The sequence below is a fragment of the Herpailurus yagouaroundi genome, unplaced genomic scaffold, assembly GCF_014898765.1.
Source record: "Herpailurus yagouaroundi ecotype Mexico unplaced genomic scaffold, PumYag 140, whole genome shotgun sequence".
Classification (NCBI taxonomy): Eukaryota; Metazoa; Chordata; class Mammalia; order Carnivora; family Felidae; genus Herpailurus; species Herpailurus yagouaroundi.
In genome coordinates, this window is record NW_024412395.1 from 89,894,371 (window position 1) to 89,917,694 (window position 23,324).

At 34.8% G+C, this 23,324-nt stretch overlaps 1 protein-coding gene across 6 annotated transcripts in view; it reads right to left on the reverse strand.

Moving 5' to 3' along the window:
* Window positions 1-23,324, reverse strand: part of ERBB4 (erb-b2 receptor tyrosine kinase 4) — a 1,166,318-nt gene that overhangs the window by 724,757 nt on the left and 418,237 nt on the right. For all 6 annotated transcript variants that reach the window (XM_040476138.1, XM_040476135.1, XM_040476139.1 and 3 more), the window contains exon 2: window positions 15,585-15,736. In XM_040476138.1, coding sequence (XP_040332072.1) covers window positions 15,585-15,736 — 152 coding nt within the window. The remainder of the gene's footprint in view (window positions 1-15,584; window positions 15,737-23,324) is intronic.

Here is a 23,324-nt window from a genome sequence, read left to right on the forward strand (position 1 = left end):
TATTTATTGTTATTATTATTTTAAAAGATTTTATTTTTAAATAATCTCTACACCCAATGTGGGGCTCAAATTTACAATCTTGAGATCAAGTGTCACATGCTCTACTGACTGAGCTAGCCAGACATCCCAGATTATTGATTTTAGATCTTCCTTCTTTTCTAATACATGTATTCAATGCTTTAAAAACTTTTGAAGCACTCTTTTGTTGCAGCCTGTAAATTCTGATTAAGTTATGTTTTCATTTTCAGATAGTTCAAACTAGTTTTTAATTTCTCTTGAGAATTTTTTTGACTCATTCACTGTTTAGAAATGTATGGTTCAATCTCCACATATTTTGGGATTTTTCCAGCTGTCTTTCTGTTATTGATTCCTAGTTTAATTCCACTGAGGTCTGAGAACAGACATTGCATGATTTCTATTCTTTTAAATTTCTTAAGGTATGTTTTATGGCCCAGAATGTGATCCATCTTGTGAATGTCCCATGTGAGCTTGAGAAAAATGTGAATTTTGCTGGAGTTATATAAAGTAGTCTATAGATGTCAATGACAGCCAGCTGATTGATGATGTTGTTAAGTTCAATGATGTCCTTACTGATTTTCTGCTGCTGAATCTGTTCATTTCTGAGAGAGTGTTAAAGTCTCCAACTATGATAGTGGATTGATCTATTTCTCCTTGAAGTTCTATCTGTTTCTGCCTCATGTGGCTTGATGCCTGTTGTTAGCTGTTATATACACGTTGAGAATTATTATGTCTTCTTGGAGAAGTCACCCCTTAACATTATGTAATGCCCTTCTTTCTCCCTGGTAACTTTCCTCACTTTGAAGCCTATTCTGTCTGATCAATATTGGTATTCTTGTTTTCTTTTGATTAGTGTTAGCATGGTATTTTTTTCTCCATAAATTTACCTTGAATCTAAATGTGTCTTTACATTTAGAATGGGTTTCTTCTAGGCAACATATAGTTGAGTTATACTTTTTGATCCACTCTGGCAATCTCTGTCTTTTAATTGGTATGTTTGGACCATTTACATTTAAAATAATTATTGATATAGTTGGATTAATGATGAATATCATTACTCTTATAGATTGTTGCCCTTGTTCTTTCTTCCTACTTTTGTCTTCTACTCTTTTACTACATTTGTGCTTTTAATTAAAATTTTATATGGTTCTATTCTCTTCTATTCTCTCTCCTTTCTTAGCATATCAGGTATCTTTTTTTTTTTTTAAGTGGTTGCCCTGAAGTTTGCAATATAAATTTACAATTAATCCAAGTTCAGTTTCAAATAACACATGTCACTTCATGGGTAGTGTGAGTACCTTTCTTAAAAATGTGTATTTATTTTTGAGAGACAGAGAGAGAACATGAGGGAAGGGCAGAGAAAGTGAGGAGACAGAGGATCTGAAGTGAATTCTGCACTGAGAGCAGACAGCCCAATGCAGGGCTCAAACTCATGAACCGTGAGATCATGACCTGAGCTGAAGTCAGATGCTTAACTGACTGAGCCACCCAGGTGACCCAGGTAGTGTGAATACCTTCTAATAACAAAATAATCCAATTCCTCCCCCATGTTCCTTTGTATTATTGGTGTCATTCATTTCACTTACGCACACACACACACGTGTGTGTGTGAAATGAATCCACATATGTGTGTGTGTTTTAAGCATATGTAATTGAATATATTATTGCTATTATTATTTTGAATGAGCTGATATCTGTTAAATCAATTAAGAATAATAAAATAAAAGTTTTTATTTTACTTTCATTTATCCCTTCTTCTTCAGTATTCTTCCTTTCTTTAGGTAGATCTTACCTATATTAGTTTCCCTCTCTTTAAAGAACTTCTTTTAAAATTTCTTGCAAGGCAGGTCTCCTGGCAACAAATTCCCTCAAATTTTGTTTGTCTGAGAAATTCTATTTCTCTTTCACTTTTATCAGGGTACATAATTCTAGGTTAGTGGTTTTGTTTGTTTGTTTTGGTTTGGTTTTTTCTCTCAACACATATTTTACTCCATGTCTTCTTGTTTGCATGGTTTCTGAGAAGTCAGATATAATTCCTATATTTGTCTGCAGGTAATGTGTTTCTCCTGGTTCTTTCACGACTTTTTCTTATCTTCAATTTTCTGTGATTTGGAAATGATATGTCAGGTGTAATTTATTTGGCATTTATTCCTATTTGGTGTTATATGAGATTCCTAGATTTGTGGTTTGGTATATGACATTAATTTGAGTAAATTCTCAGTCCTAATTGTATCAAATATTTCTTCTATTGCCTTCTTCTCCTTTTGGTATTTCCGTTATGTGACTGTGACACCTTCTCCAGCTGTCCCACAGACATCATTTATTCTATTCTATTTTTGTTGGTTTGTTTGTTTGTTTTCAGTCTAGGTTCTCTTTACTTTTCAGTTTTGAAAAATCCTATTGAGATATCCTCTAGTTCAGAGATTCTTTCCTCAGCCATGTTCAGTCTATTAATAAGCACATCAAAAGTATTCTTCAGCTTTGTTAGTATTTTGTTTTGTTTTTTAATCTGTAGCATTTCTGTTTGGCTCTTTCTTAAGATTCCTATCTCTCTGTTTAGAGAGATCCCTCTTGCCCATCTGTTCTTACATACTTTGCACTTTATCAATTAAAGCTCTGAGCATATTAATCATAGTTGTGTTAAATTCTCAGTCTGATAATTCTAACAAACCTACCATGTCTTGTTGTGATGCTTTATCTGTCTCTTCAAATTGTGGGGTGTTTTTTTTTTTTTGCCTTTTGGTATGCCTTGTAATTTTTTTTTTAATAGCCAGACAAGATGGGGGAAAAAACTGTTATAAATAAGCCTTTAGTTATGTGGTGGTAAGTTATAGGGGAAGGGGAAGCATTCTATAGCCTTATAATTAGATCTCAGGCTTTTAGTAAGTCTATGCCTCTTGGACTGTGAATATCACAAGCGTTTCTCAGGGTTTTGTGTTTGTGATTTTGTTTTTGTTTCCCTCCCCTCTTAGGTGGAACATGGTGGCTAGATTAGGCTGGGGTTGGATATTTCCCTTCCCCATGTCATTAAACTCAGATATCTAGCTTAGGCTCTGGCTTACTAATTTCTACTGAGGACAGGCCTTTGTTAAGAAGAAAGGACAGGGTGCCTGGGTGGCTCAGTTGGTTAAGTATCCAACTTCAGCTCAGGTCATGATCTTGTGGTTCGTGACTGAGGGCCCCACGTTGGGCTCTGTGCTAACAGCTCAGAGTCTGGAGCCTGCTTCAGATTCTGTGTCTCTCTTTCTGCCCCTCCTCTGCTCATGCTCTCTCTCAAAAAATAAATAAACTTTTTTTTTAATTTTAAAAAAGAAGAAAATAGGGGCGCCTGGGTGGCTCAGTCGGTTGGGCAGCCGACTTCGGCTCAGGTCACGATCTCACACTCCGTGAGTTCGAGCCCCGCGTCGGGCTCTGTGCTGACCGCTCAGAGCCTGGAGCCTGTTTCAGATTCCGTGTCTCCCTCTCTCTCTGACCCTCCCCCGTTCATGCTCTGTCTCTCTCTGTCTCAAAAATAAATAAACGTTAAAAAAAAATTAAAAAAAAAAAAGAAGAAAATAATGCATTTCAAAATGGTTCCTTTTCTCCTCCCCCTGTAGAAGCCTGTGGGGATTTTTCTCAGGATATTTACAGTGGACAATTAACTACTCAAATTCCTGGAAGTAAATCTCACCATTATTGTGGGAGCTCCCATGACTGGGCCCTCCTGAATTTTTTAACCCTCAGAGTTATCTGTCCTGATCCTCTGGCATATACATGCAAAATAGTTGCCTTGTATCAATTTCCCTAAAAACCTGCTCTAAGTAATACATGGGTCATTGACAAATAGTGGGCAATAGTAAGGAAAAATAAAAGTGTCTGCACTATGAAGTGAAAGAACTGGGTTAAAGTGTTTGCTTTGCCCGTTAGCAGTGCAGTTCTGAGAAAGTCACTCGATTTATCATAGCCTAAGTTTCATCACTTATAAAAAAGAAGTACAATGACACTTACACATAAGATTGTCATAAGGAGTGGAAAACAGAATCAGCATAGTGCCTTGCATCTATCTCAACAAATGATATATACCAGGTATTACTCTGTGACAACCCAAAGGTTACTCTAAAAGTGCCTATACAGAGTGTTTCTTATTACAGAGAATACAACTACAGTATAACAAAGTTCACTGGGAGAAAACCACTTAAGCCAGTTTATCTGCTCAAAGAACAAAAGTTGACTGAACATTTACTCTCATTTGCTCTACACAATATATATATATATATATATATATATATATATATATATATGTGTGTGTGTGTGTGTGTGTGTGCGCGTATATATATAAATAAATTGATGAGAATGCAAAGTACATCCCACAGTCCAACACATTCCTACACAGAGTGACATATGATATCACACAGACATATACTAAGTATATGGAAAACATGAATTTTGGTTGGCTTGGTGGTGGGGGCAGGGTTGGGGATACAGATTGAACTTGGGGAACATGTTAAGGTCTGAGGATTTTCTAAAATGAGAAGAGTGGAAAGGCATTCCAGAGAGGGGGGAAATGACATACAAAAGCATAGAGACCAGGGGCGCCTGGGTGGTTCAGTCAGTTAACATGGTCCAAGGGCTCGAGCCCTGCATTGGGTTCTGTGCTGACAGTTCGGAGCCTGGAACCTGCTTTGGATTCTGTGTCTCCCTCTCTCTCTGCCCCTCCCCCACTTGCACTCTGTCTCTGTCTTTCTCTCAAAAATAAACATTAAAAAATTTTAAAAAGAAATTCACCATGAAAGAAAAAAAACAAAAACAAAACAAAAGCATAGAAACCTTAGTTTATAAAGAGTAACTAGATATAGGGGTACCTGGGGGGCTAAGTTGGTTAAGTGTCTGACTCTCGGTTTGGGCTCAGGTCATGATCTCATGGTTTGTGGGATCAAGCCCCACATTGAGCTCTGTGCTGACAGTTCAGAGCCTGCTTGGGACTCTCTTTCTCCCTCTCTGTCCCTCCCTGGCTTGTGTGTGTGTGCTCTCTCTCGCTCTCTCTCTCTCTCTCACAAAATAAGTAAATAAACATTAAAAAAAAAAAAGAAAAAGAGTAACTGGATATCGGAGATCATGTTAATGGGCAGAAACTCAGGTATTCATGGCAGTCCAAAGAAGAGGATATTTAAAGTTATGAAGGTTTCATGACTTTTTTTTTTTTTAAAGATTTTTCTTTTATTTTTTTTTATTTGAGAGAGAGAGTACATGTGTGGGAAAGAGGGGAAGAGGGAGAGAGAAAGAATCTTAAGCAGGCTTCAGCCAAGCATGAGGTCATGACCTGAGCCAAAATCAAGAGTAGACTTGAGTTGGACACTTAACCTACTGACACACCCCAGTCCCCTCAACATGGCTTTGATCTTCACACAACTGAGTCCACAAAATAGACTACTTAGCCACCCATTAGGTTTTTAATGTATTAATGTTAAGTATGTAAGTTTAGTTTCCCATGTTTCCACTATAGGTAGCATATTATTTATTATAAAACAAATCAGTTCATGAAACATAAATAAGACACCATTGATTCTACGAAGCACTAGGGAGAGGAGCTTCAATTAGAAAAGTGAAAAGTAAATAATGTTTGAAAAAATGCCAGTATAATCATTTTTTCCCGACAAAAAAAGTTATAAAGAGTATTAGAATTCATTCTTATTGTTATTCAATTTACTCATTTATTCATTCCACAAATATTTGCTGAACAGCCACTATATGAGAGACACTCTATTATGTGCTAGAATTTTACAGTGAACTAGGCATGGCCCTTGCCCTCAAGGTATTCATTATTTAGAAGAGTAGGCAGAAATTAAGCAAATACTTAAATAATTGCTATGAAGGAAGTCCTACAAAGAAGCATAGAGTGCTATGAATGTAATAATGGGAAGAATTCAGTAACATATGAGAGTCAGTAAAGCTTCGCTGGAGAAATGATTTTTAAAAGCAGATTTGAAAATTAAACAGAACTTAGACAGGAATAAGTGTATGTATTTATGTTTGTCGGCAGGGAGAACGTCTGAAAATGAAAGGAAGGGCAATCACGTTACAGAGAACTTGATATACAAAGGAAGTTGGCTAATACTGAAAGATAGCCATGAATCTTAGTGTCATCAGCAATAATGGAGGACAAGGTAGGGGCCAGATAATATAGGAACTTAATAAGAATTCTGGCCATTGTTCTCAGAGGAGGGAAATTTTAAGAAAGTATTATAATATACCATATAGTCTGATTTGCTTATACTTTTTTACCTATTTTCCTTTCATGAATTCTTCCCAATGCTTCATTGATGCCTTATTAATTCCTTTCATGAATGCTTCCAATGATTCCATCAGAGGATGTCTTTTATTTTATTTTATTTTATTTTATTTTATTTTATTTTTATTTTAAATGTTTTTATTTATTTTTGAGACAGAGACAGAGCATGAGCAGGGGAGGGGCAGAGAGGGAGACACAGAATCGGAAGCAGGCTCCAGGCTCCAAGCCGTCAGCACAGAGCCCAACGCAGGGCTCGAACTAATGGGCTGTGAGATCATGACCTGAGGTGAAGTTGGACAGTTAACTGACTGAGCCACCCAGGCGCCCCACAGGATGTCTTTTAGATTGCTGAAACAACTCTCACTCACTATGTAGAGAGCTTGTACATATTTAGCTGTTGATTCCTTCTTACAACCAAGTGTTTGACTTGCAGTTTCACCTTTCTAAAAATACAAAATCATACCATCCCAAACTTCTAAAAACACTTTGTAAAAATTTATTGTCAGGTCTTCAGAGTATGGCTCAATAGTTGCTGCGTAGGGAATGAAAGAAGAAAGAAAGAAACCCAATAAGGTTGGATAGAGTTGCCTCTTACTAATGGGCTACCAGGTGACAAGCATGCTGATAGGCACTTTTATTTTCAGAAATACATGTGGCACCAAATTGCTTAAGAGGATTTACTCCAACATTCAATTACATATTTTGATTTCCATGTAGAGATTGAATAGAAATTACTTCAAAGAGGCTTATATTTACTAAAACAGATACCTTAATTTTATCACTTTCATTATACATTTTAATATAATATTTTACAGTTAAATGGGTTCAAATTAGGGATCAGGAGAAATAATTATAGTGGCTCTAAATGGAACCGTCTTCACGTTTTATTTTTACACTTTTGAACTTTAAATTACACTCTATGTGACTCAAGAGAGACCTTTAAAATTGATTTGGTCTCATACAAAAATTGTTCATCTTCCCTTTTTTGAAGAAAACAGTGTTCCATGTTAAGAGTCAGAGAAAAATAAAGCTAATGAAAATACACATAGTTGTAAAATTTTTAAAGGTTTTATTTGGTTATATTCTACTATTTGGATTTTAGAATTAAAAGGCAGCCCATTGCCAAAATGCTTCAAGTTAGTCTTAAAAACTCACATAAATATCATTTGTTCTCTCTCTTCAAACCAAGATCTTTTCTACTTACAAATAAAAGAGGTAAATAAATAACCTGTATATACTCAATTTCCCTAGGAAAAGAGTATCTGAGAATCATAGAGTGAAATGGGTTTGTTACTCACATATTTCTCTAATTAAGGTTAAGATAAGCCTGTAAACTCATTATACTCACCATTTAAGCCAAATTTAAATAGTACAGCCCCCAGAGACATAAAGGAATGCTTTGCATCTGCTCAGCATCCTAATAAATTCATTTTTAAGTATATTTGCAACAAGGGCATTTTTTTTCTAGAAAATGCATTACAATTTAGGGACTTAAAAACTTATTCTAAGCAGTTTTTAGTAATAGTCTCTTAGAAACATATAGGTTTAATATTTCACAGTAATTTGATTCAGTCGTAGAAAATGGTTAAATATATATACTATATTATATACATATAATATATTATATATCACATTATATATATATATAGTCACTAGTCACTAATTTATATTTGTTATACATATATAATAGAATTATAAATTATACTGATCTATTTTTATTACTATCCTTCTTTCCAATACTCCTTCAAATGTTTATTTTCTACTAAATGTATATATTTTTCTAGGCACTACTAATTTTTTGTTGTTGTTTTAACATGTAGAGAAGAGGGTCAATCTTTTTTATTTAGTATTTAATTTAAAGGATTAAGAAGAAAGTTTGAAAAATATGCTTATATCACTGCCTAAGCAAAAATATAGACATTTTCATCATTTATCATGTAAGATTGCTGAAGAGCATCAGGATTTTAAGTCATGTATATTTTCAGATTAAACGGTATTTAACCTTTGAGGAAATTTTGTTTTTTCCCTAGGCCAAGTGCAAATTGCATAGCTTTTTAAAATGCAATACAACTTCTATGATTAGACTTAGTACAAAATCAAATTTCAATTTAAAAGCCAGCTGTAAATACATACTTACAAAATTGCATATGTATTATATTTAACAGTCTTAGAAACAGCTTTCAGAAACTATCATAGCTTTGAAAATTCCATTTAACCAGAATATCTGTTTTGGCCCAACAGACACGTTTAAATATTAGTCTACTTCCTTTTTGATATTCCCCATCTCAATCAGCTAAGTTTTCATCATCTAAATACAGCACATATGTAGTTTACATGGAATTCAGACAGAAAGATAAAATTAAGTAAAAAGTTGAAATACCCTTAGTCTACTGCTTGCTTAAAGGTGCAGTTTCTTTTAACCTAATGATGATTCATTCTAAATATTTTAGATATTGAATTTCATGGTCCTTTCTTGCTACCTATTCCAGTTAGTGGCATGGAAGAAAAACTTAAACTTCTATGCTCAGTGAGTAAACAAAGAAAAATCAACCCTTGATATAGGAATCCTGTTTACTTATCTACTATTTGATAGAGTTACTAATATACCACTTATTTTTATTTATTTATTTATCTTTTAATGTCTGTTTTTAAGAGAAAGAGGGAGGATGCAAACCGGGGAGGGTCAGAGACAGAGGGGGACAGGATCCAAAGCAGGCTCTGCGCTGACAGCTTAGAGCCCTATGTGGGGCTTGAACTCACACACTGAGATAAGTACTTAAGCCAAAGTTGCACATTTAACCAACTGAGCCTCCTAGGCACCCTACAAATAAATATATGGCTTATTTATGCTACAAAGTTATTCAGGAAAACTTAAATTGAGGCTCGTTCTCCCTTACTATGCAGTCCAATCAAATTCTGTGCACAGCTGAAATAAGTGTGCTGTATTAGAAAATAGTGCATTTATGTCATCTTTCAGGCAAATGTGAAAATATACATATGGATCTACCTTATTATGTCATAGATGTTTCATCTAAATGGTATTTTGCTCTTCAATTTTTTTTATGATTCTAAAATATGATTAGTTTTCACATCCTGATTCTAATCAACCTTTTCAACACAATCTCTGTCACACAAGTCGTTGTATCTAGTATTTAATAAGCTAAAACCAGACAGAGTCAATGGTCACCATTATTTAAACAAACTATTCAATAAATTATTTTCTAACCCAAAGGAATAAAGTACTTCATATACCTATTTATTTATTTATTTATTTATTTATTTATTTATTCACTTAATTCATTTTTGGAGTGAGAGAGCTCCAGCAGAGGAAGGGATGGGGTTGGGGGGTGGAGAGACATCGAGAGAGAGAGAGAGAGAGAGAGAGAGAGAGAGAGAGAGAATATATCTTTCAACGTTTATTTATTTTTGGGACAGAGAATGGCAGAGCATGAACGGGCGAGGTGCAGAGAGAGAGGGTGACACAGAATCGGAAACAGGCTCCAGGCTCTGAGCCATCAGCCCAGAGCCCGACGCGGGGCTCGAACTCACAGACCGCGAGATCGTGACCTGGCTGAAGTCGGACGCTTGACCGACTGCACCACCCAGGCGCCCCTTAAGCAAGCTCCACACTCAGCATGGCACCCAACATGGGGCTCAATCCCACGACCCTGGGATCATGACCTGAGCTGAAATCAAGTGTGGGACGCTCATCTGACTGAGCCCCCCAGGTGTCCCTAAATTACCTATTTTTTTTAATATGAATTATTCCACATAGCATTTTGATAAATCATGCTATGCAGAAGACAGCTTTACCCAGGTATAGATAGAGTTAAATGGGGAAGAAAGATATAGGAAACAAATGTAAATATAAAAACCACTCCCTATATTGTTGGATTTAATTCTGGTCATCTGCTTTGAATTGCCAGAGGACAATAAGGTAGACCCTGAAGCTAGAAGTAGGTTGAAAGGCAAATATTTCCGAATTTAATATTAAGCCGGACTAGTTACTGAAAACAGCTAAGGAATAGGTGACAGCAGAGTTACTTGTTACAACTTGAAACTCATTACTGCCAGGCAGCATCCCTGATTACACTGTAACAGAAACATGCTAATGAAGCCAAGGTCTTAAGTTCCAGGGAGCAAGCCAGACAGCATCTTGCAGTCTCTGAGTTACAGCTTCATCTGCCTTCCTACAAATATGTGTCCTTACTCAGAAAAGGAACAATGTGTGAGTATAAAATGAAATAATATAGGTCCATTACTAGCACTGGAAAAGCAACACAAATTTCATGTCCAATGGAGACTGATTGAAAAGCAACAACCTCAAACATAAAAATTCCATATATATCCTAATAAAGAAGGATGATAGTTCCATGACATTACAAGATGTTAATTATTAACTAAAAGACAAAGATAATATTTGAAATTAAAAATAAAATATTTTCTATGGTAAAGAAAAATGAACTATATGGTTTCTATCAAGAAATATATTGGAGTTTTATATTTCAAAATAAAGTTTTAGATGGCATTATTTCTTATATATACAAAAAATTCCCTATAGCTTTGTGCCAAGAATACAATAAAAACAGCTATTTTTTTCAAAAAAAATGTATTCTCATAAAATTTACTTTCCCATAACAACATGTGTTATTCATCATCTGAGAGAAGATATGTTTAAAGTATTTTTGCTTTATAAAACTATACTTTCTGACTTTTTCAAACACAGTGCCTTTTGCTATCAATAACAAAATATTAATGTTGCTATTTATTAATATAAGATATTAATTTATTTTATTCACTTTCAGTAATAAAGACATCTATAATCAAGATTTAAGGCTTCTACACTACAGTGTAGATAGGTTCAATGAATTACTAATGTTTTTAATATCTCAGGTCAATGGATCAACCACTAAAATCAATTTAGCTCTTCATGATCCTAAAAATAACTATGTCCAAAACAAGTTTCACTCAACTAAATACAAGTCAGAATTAAATATTGTTACCTGTTATATAAAAATTATATGCCTATTATATTATACCTGATATAACTATGCCTGTTAAGAATAGTCATTAATACTCCTCATATATACTCCACTTTATATACCACACTGTCTTACACTTAGTTGACACATAATACTTATTTGCTTAAAATGAATGTATCAAATAAAGAAAATAAATGTAAATTATAAAAGCTGAGCACTGAATACCAGCAATAGCAAAGAGGTCCAATGGAATGACAAAAGAGGAAAAACTCTTGAGAATTCTAATGATGGTAAAAGGTCTAAAAGTTCATTCCCATCATTCGCTATATTTCACCTCGTTTGAGAGAGTTCACAAAGTGTAAGACAATAACACAAAATCTATGATTTTTATGCCTCGCTGTTTTCTATTATGTCTTAACCTTGTGATGGTGATAAAGTACATAGTAAATAAGTTTTAGGGCCTTTTTCTAGCCAACTATGTGGTGTCTCGGGGGTCTAATGCTAACTATTGTCAACTAAATTTTTTTTTCCCCGTAAGAGAAATGCAAAAACTTGGAGGTTACAACACAGCTGGGTGAAAAGGTGCTTACAGCGATAAACTCTAAGGTTGATGTAATAAAAGCATCGTGAAAGTAATGCATTTCAAAGTATTTCAATAAAATACATCTAACAGAGATTAAGGAAGTAACTCCAAAACATTTTAGGGTGTTTTTATCTTTTTTCTGTTTTTTTTTTTTGTTTAGATTTATAATATATAAGCACATATTCCATTTCAAAAGCCTACTTTTTCTGTGTTCTTAATATCTTGAGAGATGGGAGTACATGGGATATTTTAGTTATAGTGATAGAAAACCCATCTAGTTTAAGGGAAAAAAAAATAAAAAGGAAAATCACTTCAAAGTTACTCTCAAGTTCCAGGGGTATCTTTTGGACTCACTGGTTGTAATGCAACCAGTCATGAGAAGCAGACTGGAATGTGGAAATGAATGATTCCCTCACCAGTAATCTGGGGGGAATGGTCATCCCCTCTGCTCTCTGTTTCAGGGTGTTGGCTCCATTCTGCTGTGTGCACAGCCTTCTCTGACATTCCAACCACAAGAAAAAAGATGACTGTATTTTGGTATGCAAATAGTCAAGAAACTATGTACCCATATCAGTCAAGAAACTGGTATAGAAAATCACGGGAAGAGATTCTGATTGACCTATTCTGTGTCTATGCCCACACACCTGACCTTTGGTGGTGTCATGAAGAAATAACATAAGGGTTAGATGAACATATTCATCTAGATAACATATAATATACAAAATAGGAATCTATAAAGTATTAAGTTTTATGAAATTTTATTCATTTATTTGTCCATCAGACAAATACTTAATGAAAGCTCATGATATTTTAGGCACTGTCCTAGACATTGACTATTCAGATAGTGAAAGAGGTAGACAGGATACTGAGCTAAGTTGTTCTCGTAAATTATAGAAATTTGAGTGGTTTCATACAAAACAAATAAAACAAAATACTATGAACTCACTACTTAGAGAAGAAAAATAAAGATGGAAAATCTTTTAAAAACAAAAGTAATTTCTTATGTTCTTAAAGAAAGAAATTAATTCCAGAATTAATGTCTCTCTGAACACATTACAGGTTTGAGTCATTCTTAGAGGAGGGGAAATCGCACACCTGTGTAAGAAGTTGCTCAGTGAATTACACTTACATAAATATATATGAAGCTTATGTAATAAATAGAATAGATTAATGTAAGATTACTACTTGCTGATACAATTCAAAACTTATTGAACACGATAGCATAATGTAAAATAACGAGATTTCCTTTACATGCACTGAACTTATTGTAATGTGCCAATATTGGACAAATTAGGTACTTTGGAGGGAAACCACAAAGAACACAAATGAACCATAATGTAGTTCTAAAGAGAGAAATTTTTGTATTACAGTTTTCCCCTGCTATGTGAAAGAAGAGTGTTCCTATGAAACCCTTCCTTCTTTGAAATGGTGTGAAGCAAAGAAGCAATGATCATTTTGTAAAAGCGAAAATCCTCTTCAGATTTCTTTTGGTTAGCAAAAACAGGTAGTAGTATAGGTTTTACATAACAGTGAAGTGACATAAAGCAAAGTTTTGAATAACAGAGAAAACCTGGAAATGGAGAGCTTTCAGGATTTTCTAAGGTACAGTTAGAGTGGCTCATCCAATACAGTAGCATAATGGAGACTTCAGCTCATAGTCCCTGTTTTAAGGGGTCATTCAGAAAAGTACTTATAACACTGAACTCACCTAAAAACAGAGAATGGGGCATGTGGAGAGTTCAGTCCTTGGTCTACTTTTTGGTCTAATTCTTTTCAATCCCCCTTGATGATTTTTTCTAAGCCCCAAATGTTAAGTAGTTAATTTGGATGCTGATGTCCCCTGGATACCTATCTGTGATACAAGGTTCTCTACCTCTCCAATTTAATATTTTATTCCATGACAAGTTTCTCTTCATCCACTCTACACTACAATTTCCATGAAGGTGAGATGATGTGTTATTTACTTACATGCATATGTCTAATATCTAAAGCAGTAAACATTAAGTACACTTGTATTAACTCTGACTTAGAGCCTTCTTTCTAAGCCTTCCCTTACATTACTTCCATCAGAATGCCTTTCTTTTCAACCCACTCACCTTTTAAGTCCCTATTCATTTTCTCATGATTCAATTTAAGCATTTCTTTGATGAGATCTTTCCCGAATCCTTCAGAATTAGCCACTCCTTTCTTTGCCCAGCACCCACATCTACTATTAACAAAAGACCATACCTTCATTCAGATTTTGGTATCTTATTTCTCTCTTAGCAACTATAAATTTTTTTATATGCATATATACATACTGTATACATTATATACACACACATACACATATACACACACATATACACAATACTTAATGTATCACACGCCTGTAACCCTCTACAAGACTGCAAGATTGTTGAAGTCAAGGACAATAGATTACTTGCTATTATATTCTTGGGCTAAGACTATTTGTTGACTGAATAAATAAATGTCACAATTAGAAATAGTTACTTCCCAAAGGAACAACAGATAAGTGAACTAACAACCAAAATGTTGCTTTTAGTAAGAAAAAAATAGTATTACCTTTAAATAAATAGATGAGAATAAAGGTATGTTCATGGGTCATTACTAAGCTTATATGTATTGTCAGCTTTATAGTGCTGTTTAAGTTTTGAGGTGGATTATTTTCTGTAGTTGTTACCCTTCTAGATATATTTACTCAAGTTTTCAAAATATTTAAAGTAAATATTCAAAGTATTTAAAGATCATTGCTTCTTTTTGTTACTACTTATTTAGGTACGGAATTATTTAAGTTATCGTAGTTCTTTAAATAATCATTATCTCCTGAATAGTTTACTGTATCAGTATTTGAAACACTTTTGTCTAGATTTACATAAGACAGTACTCCTGAGAAATGTGTAAATATTATTGAAAAAACTCAAATAAATTAAAGGGATGCTGTTATTTAAAATACATCTTATTAGTTCTTGTAAAAAGAATAAATTCATAGGTGCGAAGATAATATCTCTTCCAAGTTCAGATATTCCTATATCTATTCTGGTTAAAGCAAAACATAAGAAACTGAAGGCATTAAGCAATGATAGTCTGTTAAGCAGACCAAGGATGTAAAAATGAGAGCGAAAACAAGTTTGTAAAAGGACTGGTTGTCTCTGAGTAACTTTTTATGTACACACCTGCATGTATGTACATGCATATATCAACCGATATAAGTACTTATAATTCCCTGTGTCTAATTTTACTAATTTGTAGGTTTGAAAAATGAATGTCATTTTACTCCTACAGATAATAGTATTAATCTTATTATGGTAATATAGAATAGCCTGAAATTTCCAAAGTGACAGAAAAGGGACAGAAAGTGAGATTACTAAAGTTACCAATTCTTATCTGATTGGTCCTTTGACTCTTCTAGTTCCCAGCCTAACACATTTCCTCTTGCATGCAATTCAGAAAAAGGCAGACTTACTAGATATCATGTACAACACCCTGACAGAATCTTTCAACTCTCTTAGGATAACAGTAACTGCTCTAAACTCAGGGTTTCAGTCATGACAGCATTGTTACTCTTGTTCTTTTACTAGGCATGGCTCAATATGTCTTCTGCCTACGGTCATGGTCCCTGCCAGGCAAAAGAGCATAGCCATCAAGTTGAAGCAAGATGGTCTGTCTTTATGCATCGCGACACCACCGTCCACTCACAGAGAAGAGAAGAGAAAGAAAGAGACAGTTTTACCCGCAGAAAGGAGAGGTCCCGGTTGTGCTCGATGCTGGTTATCTCCAGGTTGCCCATGACCACCTCACAGTTCTCATAGTATTTGCGCAAGGCTCGATACTGCTGCTCCAGGTCAGAGAGAGAGCTCAGCTTGTTCTCTGTCCCTGCACACACTGCCAAGACAAGAAGATACACAGGAAGTTATATAACCTTTCTATGCCATGCACAATGAAGAAGTCTCCCTCAACTCTTCACTCCACATGCTCTACTCCGATTCCCTGAACTAAAAACTATTTTGAATCTCATTAATCCACATAAACCACACACTAATACACATCCTCACTTTTATTTTTCCCCAGCTATGAGGAGATATAATTGATACATATACAAGGTATACAATGTATGTATTTGATACACTTACCTGTTGAAAAATGATTACCATCATAGCATTAGCTAACACCCTCGTTTAGGTCTCATAATCACCATTTTTTTAAATTTATCATTTATTTTTGAAGGGGATGGGTAGAGAGAGGGAGACATAGGATCTGAAGTGGGCTCTGTGCTAAGTGCAAAGAGCCTGATGAGGGGCTCAAACTCACGAATTGTGAGATCATGACCTGAGCCAAAGTCAGATACTTAACCGAGCCACCTAGGAACCCCATAAACACCATTTCTTTTTCACAGTGACAATTAAGATCTATTCTGTAAGCAACTTTCAAGTATATAATATAGTATTGTTAATTATAGTCACCATGCTGTATGTTAGAGCCTCAGAATTTGCTCATCTTATAACTGGAAGTCTGTACCTTTTGATTGGTAATCTCCCCCGAAGCCCCAGGTAGCTAACACTCTACTCTCTGTTTTATGCATTCGGCTTTTTTAGATAAGACATATAAGTGATATTATGGTTTTCTATTACTAAACTGCATGTTCTAAGGACAGAGGATAAGAAGGCATGGGTCCCAAAGAAACAGAGCAAAGAGGGAAATTAAAACAATCACATTTGTAGTGAAACATAAAGCATGTAAATACATTAATTTCATTTAAACAAGATTTTCTTTAGAACTTATAATTTACTATATTTCCTAAAAGAATAAACCTACATAAGTAAAAAATCAAAATATAAATGTTAACAATTTTATTCTTAAAAATAATATTTTTCTATTGCTAAATAAGCCGCTCTTAAGTAAAATTTTTACATAATTAAAATTTGTGCCTTTAAGCCCTCAAATACTACATTTTAAAACACAAATGTTCTAGCATTAGCAATCAGACAACAAAAGGAAATAAAAGGCATCAAAACTGGCAAAGATGAAGTCAAGCTCTCACTTTTTGCAGATGACATGATATTATACATGGAAAACCCGATAGACTCCACCAAAAGTCTGCTAGAACTGATACATGAATTCAGCAAAGTCACGGGATAAAAAAATCAATGTACAGAAATCAGTTGCATTCTTATACACTAATAATGAAGCAACAGAAAGACAAATAAAGAAACTGATCCCATTCACAATTGTACCAAGAATCATAAAATACCTAGGAATAAACCTAACCAAAGATGTAAAAGACCTGTATGCTGAAAACTATAGAAAGCTTATGAAGGAAATTGAAGAAGATATAAAGAAATGGAAAAACATTCCATGCTCATGGAATGGCAGAATAAATATTGTTAAAATGTCAATACTACCCAAAGCTATCTACACATTCAATGCAATCCCAATCAAAATTGCACCAGCATTCTTCTCGAAGCTAGAACAAGCAATCCTAAAATTTGTATGGAACCCCAAAAGACCCTGAATAGCCAAAGTAATATTGAAGAAGAAGACCAAAGCAGGAGGCATCACAATCCCAGCCTTTAGCCTCTACTACAAAGCTGTCATCATCAAGACAGCATGGTATGGGCACAAAAACAGACACATAGACCAATGGAGTAGAATAGAAACCCCAGAACTAGACCCACGAAAGTATGGCCAACTCACCTTTGACAAAGCAGGAAAGAATATCCAATGGAAAAAAGACAGTCTCGTTAACAAATGGTGCTGGGAGAACTGGACAGCAACATGCAGAAGGATGAAACTAGACCACTTTCTTACACCATTCACAAAAATAAACTCAAAATGGATAAAGAACCTGAATGTGAGACAGAAAACCATCAAAACCCTAAAGGAGAAAGCAGGAAAAAACTTCTCTGACCTCAGCCACAGCAATTTCTTACTTGACACATCCCCAAAGGCAAGGAAATTAAAAGTAAAAGTGAATTACTGGGACCTTATGAAGATAAAAAGCTTCTGCAGAGCAAAGGAAACAATCAACAAAACTAAAAGGCAACCAAAGGAATGGGAAAAGATATTTGCAAATGACATATCAGACAAAGGGCTAGTATCCAAAATTTATAAAGAGCTCACCAAATTACACACCCGTTAAACAAATAATCCAATGAAGAAATGGGCATAAAACATGAATAGACACTTCTCTAAAGAAAACATCCAGACGGCCAACAGGCACATAAAAAGATGCTCACTGTCGCTCCTCATCAGGGAAATACAAATCAAAACCACACTCAGATACCACCTCACACCAGTCAGAGTGGCTAAAATGAACAAATCAGACTATGAATGCTTGAGAATTTGTGGAGAAACGGGAACCCTCTTGCACTGTTGGTGGGAATGCAAACTGGTTCTGGAAAACAGTGTGGAGGTTCCTCAAAAAATTAAAAATAGATCTACCCTATGACCCAGCAATAGTACTGCTAGGAATTGACCCAAGGGATACAGCAGTGCTGATGCATAGGGGCACTTGTACCCCAATGTTTATAGCAACACTTTCAACCATAGCCAAATTATGGAAGGAGCCTAAATGTCCATCAACTGATGAATGGATAAAGAAATTGTGGTTTATATATACCATGGAATACTACTTGGCAATGAGAAAGAATGAAATATGGCCTTTTGTAGCAACATGGATGGAACTGGAGAGTGTTATGCTAAGTGAAATAAGTCATACAGAGAAAGACAGATACCATATGTGTTCACTCTTATGTGGATCCTGAGAAACTTAACAGAAGACCATGCGGGAGGGGAAGAAAAAAAAAAAAGGTTAGGGAGGGAGGGAGCCAAAACATAAGAGACTCTTAAAAACTGAGAACTGAGGGTTGATGGGGGGTGGGGGGGAGGGGAGGGTGGGTGATGGGCATTGAGGAGGGCACTTGTTGGGATGAGCACTGGCTGTTGTATGGAAACCAATTTGACAATAAATTTCACATTAAAAAAAATTAAAAAAATAAAATACAAATGTTAAGCAATTTAGATTGATATATTCATAAACATACACTAGAAATAGAATATGTTGTAAAATATGAGTTTTTATTGATATCAACTGGGTCATTCATTAGTATTCTAAGGTATATTCATTAGCATATTCCTTAGTATTCTAAGGTATAACAGACTGACAGTAAAGGATCTCAGTATGCCTTCTTTGAGGGCATGGATCATGAGTCTGTTCATAGATGAGCACTGAGTGTACATATATGTTTTTGTTTTGTTTTGTTTTGTTTTATGTGTTGATATTTTCCCTATCTTCCAGAAGTCAGAGTTTTAGTTATTACTTCTCATGGTTTGTATACCTGCCTGTACAAGATCCTTATCATTTAATGTACCAATTCAAATCTTCAATTGCCTGAAAAAAACTGTATTATGCATCTTGTAATAATAGTATGGAAAGTCTAAAAAAGGGATGTGAACTTATCTTCTTTGAGTAAGTTACATAATATACAGCAACTTAAGGCAAGATATAAAGTGTAAACTTTGAAGACACTGGAAACAGAGCTGCGTAATAAAGTCACATCAACAGCTGTATGTTATGCACACAGAAATGACAAGTCATAATGATTTAGTGGTATTCAAGGGAATGGGTTTCTGTACACAAAGGAAAAAAAATCTAGATGGATACATTCCAATAATTAAGACCACCTTAACAACTATTGTTGCCTACTGACATATCAAAAATGACAAAAATCTAAATTTAAAAGTATTGAATGATAATGTAGACCTTTAACCATAGTGGAAGTTCACTGCTAAAATAAAAACAAGACACAAACTTTCCTCATCTGGATGTCTAAAGTTTATCAAACAGTATATTTTATAGAAATATTATTTTATAAGTGAAATTATGTCCCTCTAAAAGATATGTTGAAGGCTAAGACCCTGGTATCTGTGACTATCACCTTGTTTGGAAACAGGGTCTTTGTAGATGTAATCAAGTTAAGATGAAGACATTAGGTCGGCCCTAAACCCAATATGATAATGGCCTTCTAGGAAGAGGAAAACATCATGTGACTACAAAGATAGATGGTGGGGGGCGGAGGACAAAAAAAAATGTAACATCTTTAACTCTCAAAGATGTGAGTGAGATGCAGCTGTATGCCAAGGAATGTCAAGAATTGATGGCCACTACCAGAAGCTAGGAAGAGCCAAGGGAAGATTCTACCCAGTCTCAGAGGCCCTGCTGACACCTTGGTATTAGACTTTTAGCCTCCAGAACTGTGAAGGAATAAACTGCTATTGTTCTATGGTTTGTGGTACTTTGTTAGAGCAGTTCTAGAAAACCAATACATAATATTTAGACTGTTTCTGAAATCTAACATCTAAAGAACTGTTAAATTTCATTTCGTTTCTCCAGGGTCCTGTCACCCTATCACCTCCAAGCTACTCCCCTGCGTTCTCCCTTGCTGAGTGCCAAGTTTCTCACATGCCATGCTGGAATTCATTTGCTACCTTTGAGAATGCAGCTTTTGTAGAATGCTAGGGATGGAGGCAAAGACTTCTTGAATCTTCAATACCCATTCTCTTCTTCGTTCATAGTAAATAACTACACAACCTTTACCTGGGCATATGGCCACCCCAATAAAAGATTACATTTCTCATTGCTGCTCTTGGAGGTAACGTTGTATGCTATCTTGCCAGAACTTCATTTAAATCATGATTGGAGTCAACTTTGTCTCTTTTCTTCTTCACACCTTCCTTATGCCGTCTGGAATGGGAATGGGATGGCTAAACCTTGATCCACCATCTTGTACCATAAGAACTAGGGACACATCCTAGATATTTGTTGAGAAATAAGCTAAAAGTAAGCATGGTTTTCAAACAATTAAGATTTTACATTGTTTTATTATCATTAACATAAAGATAATGGTGAATTTTGTTAATGACTGCTAAAATATTATACATAGGAAGTATTAAATTCTAGTTAAGTTATACGCTTTTGACCTTAAGTAATTTTTACTATTCCATTACATTGTTTGACTAAATAAAATTCAATTCAGAATGAAATTACAAAACCATTATTTTTTTTTTAATTTTTATGTAAATTCCAGTTAGTTAACATAGTATATTAGTTTCACCTGTGGAATTTAGTGATTTGATATTTACATACAACACCTGGTGCTCATCACGACAAGTGCCCTCCTTAATCCCTATCACCTATATAACCCATCCCCTGCCCACCTCTCCTCTGGTAACCCTCAGTTTGTTCTCTGTAGTTAAGAGTCTGTTTCTGAAGAAAAAACAAAGTTATTCTTGACCATTTGAGCATTTTTACTGGTTCTGTGGAAGGTTCACTTATTAAAACTAACAGACATTAAGAAAAAATTAATTTCTGTTGATAAGTACAATAATTTCAACACAGCAGGTGAACAAAAGTGATTGATTCATGTACATGATCCTTAACAGCCAATATCAAAGTCTATTTTTTTAATTTTTTTCCAATATACTCTAGAGACCAAGAAACACCTTTAATCCACAATACTTATTTTTATTGCTCCTAGAAAATTTATACCAAAATCTTTATAAACTTGTAAAATGTCTGTTGAGAAAAGGTACTATGATATGGGTTTATGAAATATAGATTTCCATTGTTTTACATTCCAATGAGAACAAGCTTATATATTAATACAACTACTGATGGGGAAATTATACATCGATTAATAAACTTGCTGCACTATTTCTTTTTTTTTAAATTTTTTTTCAATGTTTATTTATTTATTTGGGACAGAGAGAGACAGAGCATGAATGGGGGAGGGGCAGAGAGAGAGGGAGACACAGAATCGGAAACAGGCTCCAGGCTCTGAGCCATCAGCCCGGAGCCCGGCGCGGGGCTGGAACTCACGGACCGCGAGATCGTGACCTGGCTGAAGTCGGACGCTTAACTGACTGCGCCACCCAGGCGCCCCACTATTTCTAAAATTATGCAATGCCACACTGAAATTTATATACAACTTATGTTGCACAAGTTTCTTTCAATTGGAAATAAAACCTGTACTTTAATATCACTATATAAAAGTCAATATGTAAACATCTAAATGAAAAGTTTTCTAAAATATTAACTGCACTCTGACCTTTTGGATAGAAACCTGAATGAATTTGGGGAGAAACATTTATTCATAGAATTGTAATCACTAAGCATTTTTCCATATTTCTCATCCTGAATATATAAAAAAAGTATATACTATAAATTACTATGGTTATTAACTATTATAATCATCTCTTTATATAAGAAAGCCACAAAGGCTGTAAACTCTTTGAAAACAGTAGAATTTATTATTATTATTTTTTTAAAGTAGTCTCCATGCCCAGTATGGAGCCCAACCTGGGGCTTGAACGCACAACGCTGAGACTAAGAAGTGAGCTGAGATTAGGGCACCTGGGTGGCTTGGTCGGTTCAGCATCCATCTCTTGATTTCAGCCCAGGTTATGATCTTACAGTTCATGAGTTTAAGCCCCATATCAGGATCTGTGCTGGCAGTGGGGAGTCTGCTTGGGATTCTGTCTCCCTCTCTCTCTGTCCCTTACCTGTTTGTTCTCTATCTCTCTCTCAAATAAAAATAAATTAAAAAAGAAAAAAAGAACTGAGTTGAGATCAAAAGAAGAATGCTCAACCCACTTAGCCACCCAGCTGCCCCTTTTTCTTTTCTTTTTTTTTTTCTTTTTTTTTTTTCTTTTGTATTGGCTGAACTATATAGCATAGTGCTTTGCAAGAAATTATCATTTAATAATATTCATTTACTCTCTATAAAAACAATTATAACTGGGATTCATAAAATAACCCTCAATTCAGAAAATTTTCTATTGTTTAATAACTGATCAGCTGTGTTTTGTATATACCATATGAAAACAAAATTGGAATGAGTATGCTTAGAAATATTTTTCAACAACAACAACAACAAACTCCTCCAATAAACAGGAAATCTGATTAATTAGAAAATTGTCCAAACATTCTGGTCTTTGGAGGTTTCACTACACACAGTTCAATTTAGGAAATATTTTTGTTTCAGTGAGGCTTTCCTATATATTTATTTTTGATCCAAACTGCTGTCTATAATGACTATTATACTCTTCTTAACTTTTATCTTGAAAGACAGACTTGATCTGAAAAGAACTAGTTTGGATAAATGCATTAAAATCATTTGTATTTCTCTTCATGAAGCCTTCACTGAATGCCTCACAACTTCCATTTGTCAATTGATTTTACCATCAGGCAATGTACACAAGACAATGTTTAAACCATCAAGTTTCATTGATTTCACAAAGTTGTTTATCAAACAGAATTGAAAAATTTTCCTTACCAGCCAAAACAAGTTTAACAAAATTCAGTCCCCTTTGCCAACACTATTATGAAGTCCTTAAACTATAAGCTTATAATTCTTCAAGCTTCAAAAATCCTGAATTTGCCTGTGCTTCCTACAGTTTTCAGTCCAATTGTAAC